At 40.4% G+C, this 20,445-nt stretch overlaps 1 protein-coding gene across 29 annotated transcripts in view; it reads left to right on the top strand.

Moving 5' to 3' along the window:
• The window catches only part of kif1aa (kinesin family member 1Aa), a 48,176-nt gene extending 27,967 nt beyond the window's left edge, over nt 1-20,209 (top strand). For 5 of the 29 annotated variants that reach the window (XM_039811062.1, XM_039811069.1, XM_039811067.1 and 2 more), the window contains 25 exons: nt 885-1,184; nt 3,254-3,372; nt 3,471-3,577; nt 3,667-3,802; nt 4,351-4,513; nt 4,626-4,716; nt 4,804-4,922; nt 5,044-5,099; nt 5,224-5,439; nt 6,732-6,840; nt 7,051-7,117; nt 7,231-7,315; nt 7,424-7,529; nt 9,710-9,736; nt 12,391-12,505; nt 12,622-12,755; nt 12,839-12,900; nt 12,980-13,125; nt 14,258-14,446; nt 14,671-14,742; nt 14,851-14,972; nt 15,166-15,294; nt 15,386-15,578; nt 15,682-15,800; nt 17,112-20,209. In XM_039811062.1, coding sequence (XP_039666996.1) covers nt 885-1,184; nt 3,254-3,372; nt 3,471-3,577; nt 3,667-3,802; nt 4,351-4,513; nt 4,626-4,716; nt 4,804-4,922; nt 5,044-5,099; nt 5,224-5,439; nt 6,732-6,840; nt 7,051-7,117; nt 7,231-7,315; nt 7,424-7,529; nt 9,710-9,736; nt 12,391-12,505; nt 12,622-12,755; nt 12,839-12,900; nt 12,980-13,125; nt 14,258-14,446; nt 14,671-14,742; nt 14,851-14,972; nt 15,166-15,294; nt 15,386-15,578; nt 15,682-15,800; nt 17,112-17,154 — 3,025 coding nt within the window. In that variant the 3' untranslated portion in view covers nt 17,155-20,209. The other 24 variants (XM_039811070.1, XM_039811065.1, XM_039811080.1 and 21 more) reach the window with 22 other exon arrangements.
• The last annotated feature ends 236 nt before the right edge of the window (nt 20,210-20,445 follow it).

The raw sequence follows: 20,445 nt of genomic DNA, 5'->3' as shown, positions 1-20,445 counted from the left end.
AGTTGTCTCGTGAGGCGATGTGATGTCAGCGTGATGGAGCGTGGAATTACTATTGAAAATCCCCTGCCACTTTTAAATCATTTTGTGTGACAACATTTTGGTTTTCCAGCGGAAATAATAAACGGCGAAAGAGTGACAGACAAGACGAACCACAATATGTAAACATTGTAAGAAAAAATGCCGTATGCCGCGCTAACACGAGCACTATGCAAAAACACTTACAGCACCACCACAGCTCTCTACTAACTACTGCACCCGCGACTCGCGGGTGCAGTAGTAGTAATCGGCCATTCTTTCTTACAATGTTTACATATTGTGTTCGTCTTGTCTGTCACTCTTTCACTCTTTTCACCTCGACGAGAAATCTCGTCACGCGAGATCTCGCGAGATATCGTAAAACGAGATCTCGTCACACCCTTAATATATATATATATATATATATATATATATATATATATATATATATATATATATATATATATATATATATATATATATATATGATGGCTCAACCTTTTGCATAACCATTTCTGGCTCCTGTGTTATCTGGAGGTGACTGGCCTCTGTGGAAGCTAATCTTTTTTTCTACAGGATGTCAATCATCATCTACATGGTCTGGCACACTTATTGTATATGCACTCGCAGCAAAGGTGGTTAAATACTTCTAACAACCTTTGTAGCTTGTCTTGCACTCTTCCCTCTGTTGTCTGTGTCTCCGCTGTACATACTAAAGCAGACAGTGTAAGCAGATTTTGGCATAAAGCGAGGATGGTTTTCTCCTGTGATCCAGTCCATACGGTGCTCTACCCCCCCTCTTGTTTAAACAAGTGTGTGCTTTCTATCTAACTGTTCTAACCTAGTTCCCATGTCTCTGGCTGTACCAGAAACCCCCTTTTCAACACATGCATGAGCGAGCGCATGAGTGACCCTACCCCATCCCCGACCCTCTCCAACTCTGAAATTACGGAGCTGGCTGACCCACAGCGGGAGGGTCGAGGGGAGGAGGATGAGTTGGAGGAGTTGGAGGACCTGGACGATGATATCTTTTTGGATGACCCGTGCTCGGAGCTCGGGGGAGAGGATGATGATGATGATGATGATGATGAAGGAGAGCTCTGCCGTGGCTCCGGCGAAGGCCAGGATCCCTTTTACGACCGCTCACCATTATTCAGTGTAGTGGGAAGGTTGGTGAGGTTTCAGGAGCATGCTGGTGGAGGAAACTAGCTCTTTCACAATGAGACACAGGGTCTGTTTCCCTTGATAGACATCAGCACTGATGAAAGGACATTTTTGAAAAGTCAGTACAGTTTGAAATATAACTCAAAGTTTTTGCAAACTGAGTGCCAGAGTGTCTTTTTGGTTTACAAACAGACATTTTCCATTGCACTGTCCTGTTGGGACAGGGAAACTATAGTTGTAATAACATCATGTAGTTGGGGCATTTCAGTTGGATCGCTTCAGTGGAGATTTGAAAAACAATGTTGGAATTTAATTCATTTCATCTTCTTAAACACGTCCTGCTTGCTTAGAACACCTAGTCAAACTAGCCACTTGAGTTTCTATTCCCTGTCTCAGTTGTCACAGCACTGTGTCTCATGTTTGAGACTCAAATGTTCTCAAATGTCAAACCACTACACAGATTTTTTTTTCATGAACATGATACTGAGTGGACACCAAGTAGACATTTCTGGGCTTCAAGGTTTATCCTTTGCTTTCTATCTTTAACCTTATCAAATTTGACTGTTTTCTTTTCAGATCTTTAATTTTTTTGCTAACTGTTTTTTTTCCCACTAACATAAGCTAAATGCTTATCCTGGATATTACAATTCTACTTCTAAACAAGTCCTTTAAATCGGCCCAGAGTGGATCCATTCATACAACTTGTTTCCATGCAAATTCAAGCAAAGTTGATGCTCAACGGCTGCTTGAGGTGTGTGTCTCACTTATGTTTGGCTTAAAGCAAACTAGGGGCTTTTACAGAAGACCATTCACTAGCCAAAGCACTGACATGTCTCATGGAGTATATTCAGGTCTGATTTGCATAACACAGGAACCCACAGCGAAATGTTCTCACTATGCTGTGAATAAGCTGAATAAGTATGAAAGAGTCTGGGAATGATTCATATGGAATAGCATAGTGGTGTTCAAAGAAGACTCAAAATCTCAAGATGAAAGAGCTGGTTTCTACTGCAGCTGTCTCTTTTAGGCATGCCAGAGCACAAGTCTTTTCATTTTGACTTTTTTTGTCAATTTTTACTTAAATACGTCTGATGATGAACTAGTGCCCCTCTTTTGCACAAATTAGCACTTCGTCCTAGGAGGTGCACTTTGATTTTTGATGTGATTCGTTGTTGTTTTTTGGTGTAGCATACAGTATATCAAGCTGTTGGCAGTTTTTATTCAAGCTGAGCCATGTTCCGTATGATGATTTCTGTTCCATTTGCTTTTGATTCCTTTGCGTCGAGAAGTTGAAAGCATTTTTGTTCACCCTTTTTGTCCTGAGCATGCCTTCTTTGCACCTCACCAATCTTGTCATAAGCCTCTCCCTTTTTACACTCTCCACCCTTAAATGTTTCCCCTATTAGCTTGTGGAAAATGTGGTCCTTGACTGCAAGATCAAGTATTGTAGCTAAAGACTAGAGATTGAGAAACCAGAAAAGGAACATTTCTAGTGCAGTTGTTTCCCCACAATTTATATTGTCAAGAGTTAATCTTTGCCACTAGTGCTGAAGTATTTTCAAGTCTAATGCAAAAACAAAGTGCCTCAAGTGCTCATTTTTGCTCTGTACATTTGATTAAAGTATAGTGTTTTCATATTGAGGCACGATGCACATTTTAGTGCAGAAGCATATAATCATTAAGCAATGCAAAAAAACACTATTTCAGGAATGGAATTCATCTCTCATTATTTTGCAGTCATTTAAAGAATTCAAAGTTGACCCTTACACACATGCTCCTTAGCCTCACCAAGCTTTGATCCGTACAATACAAACGTTAAGCGATACTGCATGTGAGCCATACATGTCCTGATAATGTCATTATTTATAGATGGTGAGGAAAAGCCCCCACAAAGCGATAGTAAAGGGCAGCCATGGCCATCGCAAGAGCAGTCCCAGCTTCTGTTTGGTTGCTTTGCAGCTCTGTGTTCTGTTGTCCAGTCCAGTGAAATTTGATCAAGTGTGAGCCATCTCCTAACTTGGTTGTTTGAAATTTTTTTATTATTTCTCTCTCTCTCGTTCTGCTTCCTATCCAGGGCTTTTGTTTATCTGAGTAACCTGCTGTACCCGGTTCCTCTCGTCCACCGCGTGGCAATCGTCAGCGAGAAGGGGGAAGTGAAGGGCTTCCTCCGCGTGGCGGTGCAGGCCATATCAGGTAAGGCTCGGATCCTAGTTCTCACCATTGTTGAAAATAGGGCATGAAGGGATTGAAAGGACAGGCAGTGTGTGACTGCTTGAGGGAGTGAAGTGAAGGTGCTTTGTGTTTCCCTCCAGCTGATGAGGAAGCTCCCGACTACGGCTCAGGAGTGAGGCAGTCAGGCACTGCCAAAATCTCATTTGAGGATCAGCAATATGAAAAGGTAGAGACAATTACTACACATAGTACATACAGGATTCACCTGTATATACTAACCTGTTAACCGGTCTGTTTTGCAACTTGTTTTTGCAGTTCCAGTCCGAGTCCTGCTCTGTAGGACTGTCCCGTACAGGGATTTCACAGGAGGAGCTTCGTATCGTGGAGGGGGAGGGGCAAAATGCAGAATTGGGACCCTCAGCTGATGAGGTCAACAATAACACATGTGCGGGTACTGGTATTTTAAGAGTGAATGGACATGTGTTTTGTGTGTTTGAGTGTGTGTGAGTGTACAGTGCGTGTAGTGTCCGACTCGGCCCAACTGGTGGGTGGTGATGGTGCAGTGGATATGACACATGCCTTTGGTGTGGGAGACCTGGCTTCGATTCCCACTGTGATACATCAACCAATGTGTCCCTGAGCAAGACACTTAACCCCTAGTTGCTCCAGAGGTGTGTGGCCTCTGACATATGTAGCAATTGTAAGTCGCTTTGGATAAAAGCGTCAGCTAAATGACATGTAATGTAATGTAACTGTGGCCTAAATCTGGCACACCTGGCTGCAAGAGTCATGCCAGACTGATGCTTTCTGCATAAATGACTCACAATGGCATTAGCTCAAAACAGGGAGCAGGTAATACTTGGCCAAAATCAGCCAAAGTCAGTGCCCCAAATCCTATTCAAACCTCCAATCCATCCATTGTTCATGTTTCCAGAAAACAACCTGGCTGCCTGGAATGCCAGCTTTAACCAGTGTCTGATTTTTATTTTGCGTTCCTAGCAGCTGGTGCAGATGAGCTGGAGACTCCACTGAAGAGTCTGGATGGCCCGCTTGACACAACTCTGGAGCACCTGAGGATTGGTAATGTTTTTACCTTCAGGGTGACTGTCCTGCAAGCCTCCAGCATCTCTGCAGAATATGCTGACATCTTCTGCCAGTTTAAGTAAGCAGTTCATCAGACATTTTTCATTGTACACCCTTCCCACTATTGTCAATATTTATCATGATCCTTTTACAGTTTCACATGTAAATGGTGCAATTTGGATTGATTTCAGTTTCATCCACCGCCATGATGAGGCCTTTTCCACTGAGCCCCTAAAAAACACAGGCCGCGGACCCCCTCTTGGCTTCTACCATGTGCAGAATGTAAGAAGTATCAGCCAGCCTGTACAATGATGAGCTGTGAGGTTTAAATAGGTTAAGTGTTTTAACATCACTGTGTTGTTTTTATAGATTGCTGTTGAAGTGACTAAATCCTTTGTTGACTACATCAAGACTCAGCCAATTGTGTTTGAAGTGTTTGGACACTACCAGAAACAGCCTTTTCTTCCACTCTGTAAAGACGTCATCAGGTACCAGGCTAGGAAGTCTGCCGGTAGAGCTGATTTACTGCTCGCACAAAGATGCAATGTACTGTATATAGTTGTGTTTTCATGAAATGATACATGATTGTGTGTTTTTTCTCACTCCCAGTCCACTACGTCCCTGCAGAAGACAGTTCCCACGAGTGATGCCTCTGTCCAAACCAGGTAAAAAAAAGTCCTTGCAGAGTTACTTTGCTTGAATTCCGCCATTTATTTATGTAGTATTGTCTTTGTACTGGTCTCCATGCAAGTCACGTCATCTTAGCCTCATGTTGTTGGGTATGAGCAGTTGACTCTGACGCCTCGCCAGACCGTGAGAAATCGCTGGACCTGATCCGATACCTGGTCCCAGATGTGTTCAATGGGGCGCTGGTGGACTCGTTGTCAGACCACGCTCTGTCTGCTGCTGGCTTGGCTGCTTCCTTCTTACTGGAAGGAACTGAGCGAGCTCAGCTGACAGCTCCACCCACCTCTATCTGTTCAGTCATTAAAGCTCAGAAGCCGGGTTGGTTATTGATATCGGATCCAAGAGAATCCTGTGACTGAAAGCCTTTTTATATCAAGTGTTTATCATGGTGTGATTTAAAAAATATTCCAAAGCAACTGTTATGTCACAATACAATTAATATTATTATTTAGAGATTCAAGCTGTTGTGACAAGAAGCATCAATTTTGCTCAAGTATTGCTCAAATTAACACTGTTAAGTTCTTCCAGCTATTGGGTTCGATGTTCTGTAATTGACACTGTGACATGTCCTTCCTATAGAAAAGGAAATAGTGTCACAGAAAAGAACAAAGATTTAAAATTATTGTTTGTATTACCATTACCACTGGTCATTAACTAGTACAAGCTGTTATACTTTTAAAATGAAACTATTTGATATTAAAAGGTAGTTTTCTTGTGTCAGGATTCAGTTGGATTGGCTCTCTGGTGTACTGTGTGTTAACTGTCGACCTGCGTGGTGGATTCTCCTTGCAGTTCCCTCTTTGAACTCTTGTTGAACTGGATCACAGTGTCTTTCTGCTAAAGTAGTCAGTCATGAATAATACTCTCACATAGGAATGTTAAATATACTGCACATTATACTGTATACATTTTTGTTGCACAGATAAGATTAGACTTTATTGATCTCCAGAGAGGAAATTCACATGTTACAGCAGTCCGAAGAGGTAGGAAGCAGCTAAAGAACTACTTGAAATAATACAACGAAATAAGAACTAAGGAGATTTCATTTGAAAGGTATAATACATTATATACATCACAATACTGTATACTGTACATAATGTGTGCATTGTGAAAATATATATATATGTGCATATATGTGTGTATATATATTATATATATTACTGCAAACAATATTTATTAAATACTATATAATATGTTAGCTTGAGCTTGGGCCTAACTGCATGCAAATCTTTTTTTTCATGCACTCTCTCACTCCTTTTGGGGACCTACCTTATCCTTACCTTAACTCATAGTCGGACTAGATTTAATAATTTCTACAAAACAATGATGATCAAGGTTTATGAATATATAAAATCTGAATGAAAAAAAAAGGTTTTTGAGTGGTATTCTCCTTTAAGAGAGGACAGCAGAGTTGCCTATAAATTTGCTGAAGGAAAGGAGTGCCTTCTAAGTGGCTTCCTTTCTTATCTGCATCACTGATTTCCTTTCTTCTTCCCTTTCTCCTTCCTTTGTAGGTTTAGCAGCTCCCTGCTGTTAGCCACTAGTATGCTCTCTGTCTACACGCAACCTGTCTTCCTGTCTTACACTCTCTATCTCCTTTTTCAACACAGTACCTGCCACCAAGCTGACAGCGATGACCCGCCCGCAGGCAGGACCCTGTCACTGCAAATATGATCTCATGGTGTTCTTTGAGATCTGCGAGCTGGAGGCCACTGGAGAGTGAGTATCCTGGGTCAAGGGGTGACCCAGAGCAGTTGGTTTCGGCAGAGATTTCTATTAAATAATAATTATTTATTATTATTATTATTATTATTATTTATTATTATGTTATATTGATCCAGAAACAGTTTGGACCAAATGTCTCCAGCATTGTTGATCACTGGCACATGAACAAATGAGTGAAGCTGGTTTTCATCTGTGTCCTCCCAGCTACATCCCTGCAGTGGTGGACCACAGAGGAGGAATGCCTTGTCATGGCACATTCCTACTGCACCAGGTAAGTCAGTCACACTGTGAGCAAATATCATATTTGGAAGATGTTTAAATGAACTAAACATAACCATACCTCTTTTTCTTTCTTTGCTGTCTGTCTTCTCTTGATAACCACAGGGCCTCCAGAGGAGAATCAGCGTTACCATTGTACATGAGTCAGGAGGTGACATGGAATGGAAGGACATCCGTGAGCTTGTTGTGGGTTAGTTTGGTTTTCATGCTTTCTTACACCTGAAAACCAAACATTGCACCAACAGTGATATTATCTTTTGCATGTGCTGTTCTAACTGAGGCACTTGTGTGTTCCTAGGTCGTCTCCGCAACACCCCTGAAGCTGATGAGACCATCATCGACCCCAATATTCTCTCTCTCAACATCTTGTCTGCTGGGTATGTCAGGCCCATGCAAGACGACCGGTACGTACTGGTGTCGACATTTGATAGAAACAGTCAGATCTTTGCAACTGAAGTATATCACTGGGCCAGCCCCTCTTTTGTAGGTTTTTATGAGATTTTCAATATATATGGTCAATGGGAATTCAATATTAGTGGCCACATATACTGTATGTTTGTTTATTTTAAGGTTGTGGCAGCTTCGCTAAATTTGGAAACCACTCTATGGTTCTGATTTTTATGTCAACAACAGTGTTATCTGAGGACCTCACTTTATTACTGTTGTGGCAGCTCCTACACTGGAACATGGCACATGGGCAAATGCATGGCATCGTGAACCAGCTGTACTTGGCATGGCAGATGATGTACAACTTGAATGTTATAGCAAACCTTTAGCAAGTACTTTTGTTATCTTTAAAACTGTGTCTGCATGAGTATAGTTTCCTTTTTCTAATTGCAGGAGGCTACACATACAGTACAACATCCAGAGTGACCATGAGCAAAGTGAATCAAAGAGTTATTTAAGAGTCGTTTTTGAAACTTAAGTCTGCCACTTCAGTAGTTATGAATTCACTTGTCCATGCTGGCTGTGCGACCCTCCTATGTGTTATTCTGTGCTTTTCGTTTTTTTGATTGTCTTCGTTGCACCTACATGTTGCATCTCACCTTGTTCCTCACCTCACCTTTAACCCGTCTCGTCTCTCTGCCATGATACGATCCACTAACACCAACACTGACCTGCGTATAGACTTCAAGAGCCACACATTTTAACCAAGCACAAGTCAATACACTGTATCTCACCACTGAATGAACAGCATTCATTAATTAATGAATACAGTAGCATCACAATATGATATTAAAATGCATGTCTTTCTAACTCCAGCAGCATGTGTCACTGCGTAGTGTAAAATCACTAACAAACCTTAAATTATCTGTATTTTGACTCAATATGATGCCATACATTGGACATACAACATTCCATCATCACTTTATTAAATCCCTTAATTAACTCTCGATATTTAAGAATCACAGACTGGAGAAAACAATGAAAAACGCTTCATGCACTGACCTATGTAATGTCTAATTTAAAGCCCTATAAATGGTGTTTCAGGGTGTGTTGTGTGATTGCAGCCTAGTTTATAGAGTAGCAGGGAGAAGGTGCATTGTGAATGTGAGGCCTGAATGAAACTCAAAGCTACAGGAAACAACAACCCAACAGACCAATGCCATTGCTAATATCATACTGAAATGAACACAGAATGTTTTACTAACATCATAAAATTCACCAAAGGACACAGAAATGAGGTATCTCTTTGTGACTGTGAAATACTATAAGCAAAAGGTATGCACTGAGGTTCCCACAAACAAGATGGGCCTTGGTCCCAAGTACTTAAATTGTGGTGAAGCGTTATGTTTTATGTTGTTCTGCAGCCAGCCAGTAGAGGGCACTGGGTTTCTTTAAAGACTAGTGTCCCTACAGTATAATGAAAACTTGTGTTTTGGAAAGTACTGATATGTTATGCAGGTAACATTTTATTCAAGAAATAGAGTTTATCACTGGCATAAAAAAACACAATTAACATTGTCTTTTGACATCCAAAGTCCCTTAACAATAACAATAACTCATAATAAGTGGTAGCATGTGTCATACAGTATGCCGACACAGTGTATTCACAGTGTATTATATAAACAATTATCAGTGTAGGTTTCCTACTAACGGCCTTTTAGCTAAAATTATTATATTATCAAAGTTCAATTTATGACAACTGTAAAGTATTTTTGCCATTTAACTTACTTTGTATTATTTTTGTGACCCTCTGTTTTTGGCTCATTGCTTAATCCCTCTGCTTTCCCAACCACTCTCCAAAAAGCCTAACAATACCGGCAATACCACCACCCAGACCTGGGTTCACCGACTTCTAATCAAAAGCAACCAAACGCTCCAAGCAGCACTGTCCAGTGGCCCTGCTCGACCGGCCTTTCTTTGACCCTGGTGCTGCACCCTTGGGGTTTTCAGCCCTCAATGTTTGTCCTGCTATGGCCTCAATGGCCAAGAATTGGGTTTAAGGGCTCAGCACAGGGTCAGGCTGTGGCCCAGTGTGGTCTCTGCTCAGTCTTGCAGAGACTAACATCAAGGTATATATGGATGCTAACATTTTTCTCCCTCCAGTCCACTAACGGAATGTTGTTTTTTGCTTTTGCAGACAGTTTCTTGATTCGGACATGCCTAGGTATATTATTTTGCCTCTCTTCTCATGCTCTTAAGTTACACAAACACCTCATCTTACTAAAGTTCTCTACACCCTGTCTTTCCTACTCAGCATCCCGTGTTTTGTTTCCCTCTGTCCTACTCTACCATTATTGTCAGCAATTCATCTGTGCCTCTTTGTTTTCCCCCTTCTCATGAGAAGTGAGGGATGTGGTTCTGCATGTCCCCGGTTCTCTTGCTGCGCTGGGTGTGTGTGTTTGAGCTGTTATCAGGCTGCGGTTTATGATGGACAGGTTCGGCATGGCTCGCTTTGCTTCACATGGCTTGTCCTTGGCTGTGTCTCTGCTGGAGGTGTCGTGGGGCCAGTATTGCTATCTTTTTTTCCACTTCAGCAGTTGCTGCAGGAAGGATCTAATAAGGCGGATTTTAGAAAGTGTACAGTCAAAATTTGGTTACTTTTGAATTGCTCTTTTGGATAACATTTTTTTTTAAATGTTACAGACATGTTTATAAAGTATCTTTTTACTCTGCCCTTCTCCTGATTGTTTACAGATGTTGATTTATTCAAGGTCAGATTAAATTTAAAAAGCAGCAATGTCACATCCAACATGATTGCGCTCCCAATGATTTACTACAACGGTTGTACGGGGGGGGGCGAGCAGAATGGATAAGAGGTATATATATATATACTTGCCAGTAGAGGTCGGTAGTGATCCATTATAACAACACACTACATTTTTAACAACAAGGGCAAAGAGATGCGTACCTGTCTTGAGCAAGAATATTCAGAAAATCTCCACTCTGTTTATTATTTTTCATATTGTTGACCTTTGCAGTTAAGCAATATTTTGAATCCATGGTTATGATTTTGTTATTTGCCTCTAATCCCATGAGAGAGAGGACTTCTCATCACAGCTACAGAACATTGACAGGAACACTAGTCATCCTGTAATGCACTGTAATATGGATCACATCTTTTACAGTACCCATTCTGGCACGCTATTTAAATGCAACTATTAAAATGCAGCTATTAAAATCTAATCCAGTGAACCATTACCTCACCAGTAGCACTTTGCTCAAAATTGCTGCAATGTTGTGAATATTTTTGAAATCTCGTACCTCGGTGAAACTCTGCCAAACACCAGAAACAAATGGCTCCTCACATGTTCCGCCAGCAGCATGACTTCAATCCAGCATTTTTAGGAGGTAGTAAAACACAGAGAAGCACATGTTGGTGTAGTGCAAAGAGGAAATTGCTTCCTTGTAGTGTAAGCGAACACTTTTCTACTACTGGGAAAGAAGTGTGCATATTTGTGTGTGTGTGTGTGTGTGTGTGTGTGTGTGTGTGTGTGTGTGTGTGTGTGTGTGTGTGTGTGTGTGTGTGTGTGTGTGTGTGTGTGTGTGTGTGTGTGTGTGTGTGTGTGTGTGTGTGTGTGTGTGTGTGTGTGTGTGTTTGTTAATGCACTTGCTAATTACTTAAAAACAGGCCATCTCTACACTGAATCCCCTTTATTCACACAGAGCAGCAGTGAGTTCTCTTTACTAGAGTTAACTCAGTTCATTGCTGTTTGCTTTCTTTTGGGTGACACATTGTTCACTTTCCCACAAGGTCACCTCAGTCCAAGGCCAGTGGGCCCAACATCTGAACCTCATGAAGAGTCCTTTCAGCCTGTTTTTATGGCTTACAGAAACATTAGTTTCCTTTTACAATTCATGCTTGGATTATCTTTTTTTTATTCAAGGCTGTACCAGGATTCAGGCCAGAGGAATAACTGGTTTCAGTGTGTGAATATTAAGCCTTGGGGAAAATAGGAAAAATGGTGTACATTAACGTATATTGAGTAATTCAAAGGCGTAACAGAAAGCAGTATTGTTTTGCTTGGGGAATGGTCATGTGCTGTTATTTGACATTTTCAATGGTAGAGCAGGATGAGACATTCATCAAATTGATCAGCACCTTATACAGGATTTCTCAACACTCTTTTATTGGTGAGCTGTACAATCCATGGCAGTGTTTAGATAATGAGATAACAGTGTGCAAAAAAGACAAACACCATCCCAGCCAAACAAGCGCACAACCACAACATACTTTCTGACTCTCACTTTCTATTCTTTTGCTGATTTCTTCTTTCTCACAGCATTTCCTTGGGAATTGACCATAGGTATTTCACTGCCCTGTCCCTCATTTCGTCTGGCTGTCTCTCACCCCCCTCCTCCTTCTTCTGTACTAATAGTCATCTCAGCTCTCTTTGTTTTTCTGTGGTGTTTTGTACAAAGCAGAGCAAGAACTGAGTAAGCCTGTTGCATGCAAAAAGATTTCATTGGCACTGTTGTTGTATTGTGATTTTAGGAATACTTACAATGTTTAAATACTGTACAATGCCAAAAGTAAATTGACTATGACTGTATTTACTAATGATAATATAATATAATGATATTGTGTTATCAAATCATATTTTAGTCTACGTCTTTCGGTATGTGAAATATTTTTGATTATTAAAGTATTGTTATTATTATGTTACATATATACATACAATATATATACATATTACATCTATGTTGTAAGCTTGACAGAATTTAGCATGAGTATAGCTCTGACTGCTAATTTGTTGTTTAGGTAGAAGGAATTCAATTTTGACCGCTGATTTATTTTTTTGGCTTCTTGGATCACCTTAGGACTTTCTACCGCTTCGAGGCCGCTTGGGATAGCTCCATGCACAACTCCCTGCTACTAAACCGAGTCACTCCGTATGGAGAGAAAATCTACATGACCCTATCAGCCTACTTGGAGGTACAGCACAGTGGCTGCTTTCATGAGAGAAATGAGCTCTTACGGTATCAGAGCTGATGTGTGAATTATTCTACAGGATCAATGTCAGAAAACCCCTCCTGTTTTATCACTTACAGATGGAGAACTGCCTCCAGCCTGCAATCATAACCAAAGATATCTGCATGGTGTTTTACTCTCGAGACACAAAGCTCTCAGCCTCCCGCTCTATCCGAAACCTTTTTGGTACTGGAAGCCTGAGAGCGGCAGATGGGTGAGTTTGAAATTTCAAACTATGAAAAACATCATGCAGCTCCTGTTTTCGCTCTGTTGATAAAGAGCTCCGTTTTTTTCTAGAAACCGTGTAACTGGAGTTTATGAGGTCAGCCTATGTAACCTAGCAGATGCAGGAAGCCCAGGTGAGCGTCAAGACAAAGTCACTATTTTGCATTAAGCTCATCTGTGCAACATTTCTAATCCTGCACCTAACTACTCCAGGTATGCAGAGGAGACGCAGGCGGGTGCTGGACACCTCAGTGGCCTACGTTCGTGGGGAGGAGAACCTGGCTGGGTGGAGGCCCCGTAGTGACAGCCTCATTCTGGACCACCAGTGGGAGCTGGAGAAACTCAGCCTCCTTCAAGATGTGAGGGCATTGGTTACTTTTCTTTTATAGCAAAGTCACTTTTATTAACAACTGAAGACAGATGCTACTGGCCGTCATTTATTAAACCTATATAAACCAAAATATGTGCCTCTAAATCAACAATTATTTTAAACATTTAATAGTAATAGATAGTCATCAGCCTTCACCATAAATGTGTCTAAGCATACTGTTACTGTGGTTCTTCAGGGTCTTAGGTATATAAACATTTAATTCATTGATAGATCATTGACTAGGGTTACTGTAAAACACTAAGATGAATGGAATGTGAATAAATATCTACCATAACATAATTTAAAAGAACAACATTTTATATGTTGTTAAACAAAGCTCTAAAGTATAAAAGACCATTTTATGGTCATATGTAAACGCTGTGTAGTCTTAGTAATCGTGGCACAGAATTTTTAACTAATTGTAATTGTGCTAACTTCTTGGCTTAATGGTGCAATGTTTCTTAATTAAAATAACAGGACTGGAAAACTCACATACATGTCTTAAAGCTCAACTGGCCATATAAAAGAAAAAGAAAGAATAAAGAACTCAACTTTGAGTTAGAAGCCAGGGAACCTAAGTGCAGATGTAAAATTTCAAGACAAGAACTTCAGCTTTGTTGTGATTTCACTGCAGAACACTATGAGACATCCATTCTATAATCTTCTGTAAACAATTAGTAAAGATGGAAAATTCAGCTGGTTTCACAAATACAGAAAACAGGATATCATCAGCATAGCAATGATATGAGACACAGCCAAACAAAAGGATAAGAGAGCATGTACAGGGAGAATAAGCCAGGACCCAGGATAGATCCTTGAGGAGCTCCACAGTTTAAGAAGCACAATCAGACAATGGATACAAATAAGTTAAGTTATTAGAAAGGTAGGAAGACAACCATTCAAGAGCTATACATTACCCAATATCCAAACCCACCTCTTCAGACTATCTAATAAAATATTATGATTTATGGTATTAAAAGCAGCTGTGCCTCTGATGGAAACCAGACTGGAATGTGTCAATGTTTTCCTTTACAATTTCCAAAGGTTGCTTGCAGACAACTTTCTCTAAGTTTCAGCAAGGGACATTGTCAATGATTGTGATGCCCCCCCCATACTCTCAGGTGGAGAAGACCAAACATTACCTCCTGCTAAGGGAGAAACTGGAGTCTACCCTGCTTATGGGCCAGGATTCCCTGCAGACCCGCATCACTGAGGAGCTGAGTGAGTCCACTCAACCCCCCGAGGTCGACCACGAGGTCAGCTCCAGCTCAGAAATCATCACTGAGAGGCAGAGGGAGCTTGCTGCTAAGGTCAGCCATTATTACTTAGTGATCACTGAATTTCATGTTTGACTTAGTGCAGTCTTGAATGTATTTTGTTGACAGATAAGAATTTGTCCTGTTCTATGATTTTTTTCACATCAAGTCGGTACTTTATCTACCTCGCTGTATGTGCATTTATGTCATGATTTTACTTGCAGTATCTTGTATCTAACCTTAGAAGACATGTTAAGCTCTCTGTCCTTTACACACAGTGTTTGCGGCTGCTCACTCACTCCTTTAACCGAGAATACAGCCATGTGTGTGTCAGCGCCAGTGAAAGCAAGGTAGTGCTCAAACACTCCATTTTAACCTACACACACAAAATAAGCAGATTGTCTTTTGGTTCCTCACAGTTAAGCGAGCATGCATCTCTGTGTTTTTGTGTGTTACAGATCTCAGAGATGTCCGTCACAATGCTAAGAGACTCCGCTTCAATCTCTGCGCTCAACACAATCACACCCTCCTCAACATGCCCTTCGCTGGTTGATGGTTGCTATGGCAACCCTGAACTCAGGTCAGTTGTTATTGTTATGTAATAATTGTCATCCTTAGTAGCCTTTGTTGTGTGTGGCAGTCTGGATTAGCCACATTTTGTATATTTTCAGAATAAAATGTTTTGATACCATGATGGAAAGCCCTTTGGTCTCATCAGGTGTAGGTAGCTGCTTTGTTCCCAGGCTCATAGGCCTCTTGTTTCTGTTCGGCAGACCCCCTATGCCTCGCTCTCGTGCCGTCAGCCCTAGTCCTGACACACAGGAGAAGTCCATCAACCGAGCCTCTGAAACCAAACCACGGACCCGCAAATTTGTCCCTGATATCCAGGAAATTAGAGTCAGGTGAGTCTGCCACAGTAACTCTATGACTTTCTGATGTGGAGACATATTTTTTGGTTTCACAGGTGGTGATATTTCATCTCTATTTTTGCAGCCCCATTGTGTCAAAGAAGGGTTACTTACATTTCTTGGAGCCACAAACCAACGGATGGGTGAAGCGCTATGTTGTTGTGCGGCGGCCGTACGTCTACATCTACAACACAGAGAGAGACTCTGTGGAGCGGGCTATCCTCAACCTCTCCTCTGCCCAGGTGGAGTACAGTGAGGACCAGCAGGCAATGCTGAAGGTTGGTGATTAACCAAACTCTCCAAAATTCCCTCTTTCTGCTCTCTTATTTGGTGAAAACCTCAGGTGTGGTATAATAAGCTTTTTTTTGGCTCTTTCACCAGACCCCATACACATTCGCCGTGTGTACAGAACATCGTGGAATATTGCTTCAAGCCACTAATGACAAAGAGATGCATGACTGGCTGTATGCATTCAATCCTCTCCTTGCTGGAACTATCAGGTAAAAAATACTGTAATAGGTAAAAGTAAACAAACTTTTAACTGGAAAATGTTAGTGATGCACCGAAATGAAAATTCTTGGCAGAAAACCGAAAAAAGAGGAAACCAAGACCGAAAACCGAAACCGAAACGAAATTAAGCCAATTATTAGTACCATTGCATTTATGGCTATGACTGTGTACTAACTTTACTAAAATCAAGGCATTGCAATTGTATAAATTAATATTAAAGTTTAATTAAAAAAATATCTAGCAGAAATATGGCTACAATCTGATAGTCACATACAGTATACAGTAGCCTAAGAACAGAATAGCTTACCTATTATTATTATTATTATTATTATTTGAGGCACTTTCTTGCAGGATTTCACTGAACATATCAGACAACGAGGGTGCATGCCCCTCATCTGGTGCAGAGAGACCAGTCTTTGTTTCTGCGCTCTGATCTCCTCCTGCGCTGGGCGCTGCTCCGTCTCCGTCTCCACGCGGGTTCTCCGCATCCATCGCGGCCTGGATCATTTCTCGTGCGCCCTGCTTTATTTCCGCATCCAAGTAATGGTCTTTATAACGCGGATCAAGTACAGTCGCGATGAAGTGCAGAGGATCCGAATAGATCTCAGTGAAACGTGTGCTGACAGACTCTAAGAGCACTTTGCATTTTTTTCACTCCGTGGTCCGTCTCAACCTCGTTGCCTAGGAGACGCTTTGCAGGTGGAACGGATCGGGTACTGACACACGTGCAGGTCGCGGTTTCTGTTTGCGTCATCACAACATTTTCGGCCGTATTGTTTCGGTGATAAAAGTATTTCGGCCGAAAACGGAAAATGCCCTTTTGGGCCATTTTCGGCCGAAAATTTTCGTTGGCCGAATATTCGGTGCATCCCTAGAAAATGTATCTTTAAAGCTTTAGTGCGTAACTTTTTGATATTAATAAACGTCCGATACATTCAAGCCATTGCCAAATGAGTTGCTACAAAGCTAATTAAAACTATGAGCTCCGCACAACTCTCTCTGGATTTCTCAGTATGGCTGTGTTTAGAAATTGGTGTTGTCCTGCGACTTTTGGAGCAAAAACTTGAGTGAAGATAATAACCTCTTCTGAAGAGTCCATCATGTTTTTTTAATCCTCCGTGTCCTCCTTGGCTACTAGCTACTGGGTGGAGGAGGGAGGAGGGGGGCGGTGCGTGGTCACGGAAGGCTTGTATCATGTGGTTACACCGACAGAATTGTTGTCATTACTTAGAATTCCTCATGGGGGAGACAGAAACTACGCACTATAGCTTCAACACAAATACATCTTTTCTGCCTCTCAGGTCAAAGCTGTCGAGAAGACGAGCCGGACAGATGAGGATGTGAAACAAGACTCTGTACAAATCTCATGAGAGAAGAATGAATGCAGAGACTTAACATGTACATAGATCCTTGTCCTTATCCCTAACCTTGTGCTGAGCCCTATCTCCCCTCCCCCCTCCCCCCCCACAGTCACCAACAACCATCAAAGCGCCCATTCCGTGTCAGGCCTTTGCTGCAGTGTGAGTCTCATAGTCTGAAGAACCTCTTCAAAAAGCTGTCACTGTACTGTACTGGAGTTTATTCATAGCTGGATGATTGAAGAAAATGGAGAAAGTAGCAACAGTTTCTTATCTCAGAATACATACGTATAGTAATGTACTGTAGTTGTTGTCAGTGACACATCAAGCCTTATACATTTACTCCTTAAAAAAATGCAGTGACATTTGTTTTTACCTAAAACTGCCATGTCAGTGAGGATCTCATTCCTACATTTGCATCAGTAAATAGAAAATCATGCAGATTCTTCTCGACTCTACGGCTATATATACAGTGTCTAACCTGGTTTGCATACAACGTACATGCTAAAAAAAAAAAGGCAGTTGAGTGTAACTCTTTAGAATAATTCTGTTTTCTTTCTAGTCCATAAATCATGACATTGAGCAATCTGCCTCCTATTCTTAAAACTTCTTTGAAACCTTAACACACACAGCCTGGCAAAGGAGCGGCATGTCATAATAGATCATGTTCTTGCTGCATTTTGATCAATCCATGTCGTTTTAGCTACTTGTAGGAGCACCAAGGGTATTTACATTCACACAATAAGTAATCAAATGTCATCACCATTAATCCTCCCAATTTAATCTCATTCTCTACCTGAATTTTATTTGTTTTAAAATGTGATATATTTAGATATTTAACAGCTGTATTATTTATTTCTGCATGTATTTATTTACAAAGACATTTATATTTCTAAAGTAGTAGTACCGTGCAATTTCTGCACACCGCACTTTTTAATATGAGTTCCTTTAAATGTTTGAATAATACAACCTTGGCCCCATGCAGTTAATGCTGTTTAAACAGTTTAATAATTTTGATTGGCCACTTTCTTTGTGCTGAAGATCTCTTGAATAATACTATAGATTAGGATAGTCACACCTGACCTTTGACCCAACTGATATACATCTAAAAGGTCAAAGTATTGTTAGGTAGAGAATATTAAGGTGGTCTGAACATCCTCAGCTGCACAAAGCTACCTTGTTAAATGATCAAAAGTACAAATTGTTCCTCACAGTACAGAATAAGGAACTGGTTTATATTGATTAAATGTAGTGCCTCTCTTTTCAATCATACTGTACAGTATGCCTCTGCACCAGTTGCTTTGAAACTACATCCTCCATGCTGCTATAGTACTGTTCTGGAAGTGTCTGCCGATCACATCACTTTCTGGCTTTTCATCATCATCATCATCATCATCATCATCATCATCATCATCACTTACATATTCAGACAATAAGGTATAATGTATGTGAATGTTACATATCTAATATGGCAATCAGTTGTCATATAGAATGGAATGTCCATAACACAGAGTATACTTGATGTTTGTACATTATGTGTTTTGTATATTATTGTGTGAACTATCATGTTTTGATTGGAAAGAAATCAATGCTGTTGACAGTTTCAAAGTGCAAGTTGAAAGACCGTACAACTGTTCTTTTTAATCCCTTCATATGATCCTTCATGAAAATTGCTACTGTGCTTTTTCTACTGCATTTCATTCAAATTGATTACGAATCCAAAAAATGTTACCTGTTCAAAAACTAGGTACATACGGTATGCAGCTTGGGAGTTGTTGTGTGAAGTTTGATTGATAAGCATGCCTCAGGTTAGCCAGCCTAGAGTGCATGCTTGCTGACAGTTTGACATTTCACTTACACAATCTCCAATCATTAAACTGTTACACAAAAGTGCAAGAATAATATATTTAACAGGGGATTAAATTGTAACAGCAATTCAGTATGTTTTTATTTTTGCTGCTGAGGTAATCCATACAATATAAACATATTTCCCGAGATTGGAAAGTATTCTGTGTGTTGTGGACATATTAAGTGATCAAATCAAAACATTTTACAACCATACATGTGTGCACAACTGTCAGTAGTTGTGGCTAATCAAACAGTCAAATGTCTGTTAATATCTTTCGCTTGTTGTGTAGCAAGTCCTGTGATCAGTTATGATCAAAGTCTATCACAGACTGTGTTGGCAGAGACTGCAGTTGTATTTTATCTGGCTATAGCATCATCATTGAGGGAATGCCCTGCTGTTCTGTACATTACACTGTCTCAAGCACTCTTTTCTGTCTCATTTAAATTAAAACACAATCTTAAAATGCGAGCCCGGAATTGCTCCAGTCTGATCTGTGTTGAGATTATTCTTGGTGTTTTCATTGGGCATTTTAATGTGCGTCACATTTGAGCCAACCAAAGTTTTGTTGGTGCAGTCACAAAAAAATCACACTGAATGTACATTGATATTTGAAAATACTTATTTTGCTGGAGTGGTTATGTTGACCTGTCTTTTGTTTTCACAGTCTGGTTCCTTATTGATTGTAGGTAGGTTACTATGAGGGAACCATATGGAGGTATTATGGGATATACCTGTAATTATCTGTCCACTGACGTGTGAGGGGATGTTGGTTCATGATGGCCCTGTTAGGCATTGCTTCTTGTACAGAGTAATGCTGTAGGTAACCTTACTTTCACACTTACTCATTTTTCAATATCACCATCACGCTCTGACAGCCTTTTTCAAAATCTACTTTTTCTAATACCACCCCTCCCCTTTCAAAGGAATATCATTTACATTTTTGTGCTTCCACATCTAATCTTTTTTTCTTTTCTTAACTTTCAAATGTCACCAGTTAATTTGTTTTTTTCCTTCTTCAAATGATTTTGCATTGTATATAAACATGATTGCTGTGAACAGTGTATTATAAAGTTGCACCCATTGGGCAGTAGTTCAGTCAGTGTCTCTGAGTGTTGGAGTTTAGCGTCAATTGTCTGTGTACACTAAACACATTGTCGTATATTAAATAAACCTGAAAATTATGCAACACAAAGTATGGACTCCTCTTCTTTATAGAATATAGACCCACTTTCAGTATTTGTTTTTGTAACCAAGCAGCACAAATAAATATGAATTGACTGTATTGCACGGTTGTTACCATATAAAAGCAGAATACAGAGTTGCCATGTGTGCATGCCAGCGTTTTGGGACTGTTTATATTATATTTATATTAAATTTTATTGTGACTTATTTATGTCTAAATCCTCATCTACTAACGTTAGATTTGAA

This window comes from Perca fluviatilis, chromosome 9 (assembly GCF_010015445.1).
Source record: "Perca fluviatilis chromosome 9, GENO_Pfluv_1.0, whole genome shotgun sequence".
NCBI classification, from domain to species: Eukaryota; Metazoa; Chordata; class Actinopteri; order Perciformes; family Percidae; genus Perca; species Perca fluviatilis.
Note: the sequence above shows the minus strand (reverse complement) of the source record. Positions and strands in the feature narration are given on the sequence as shown.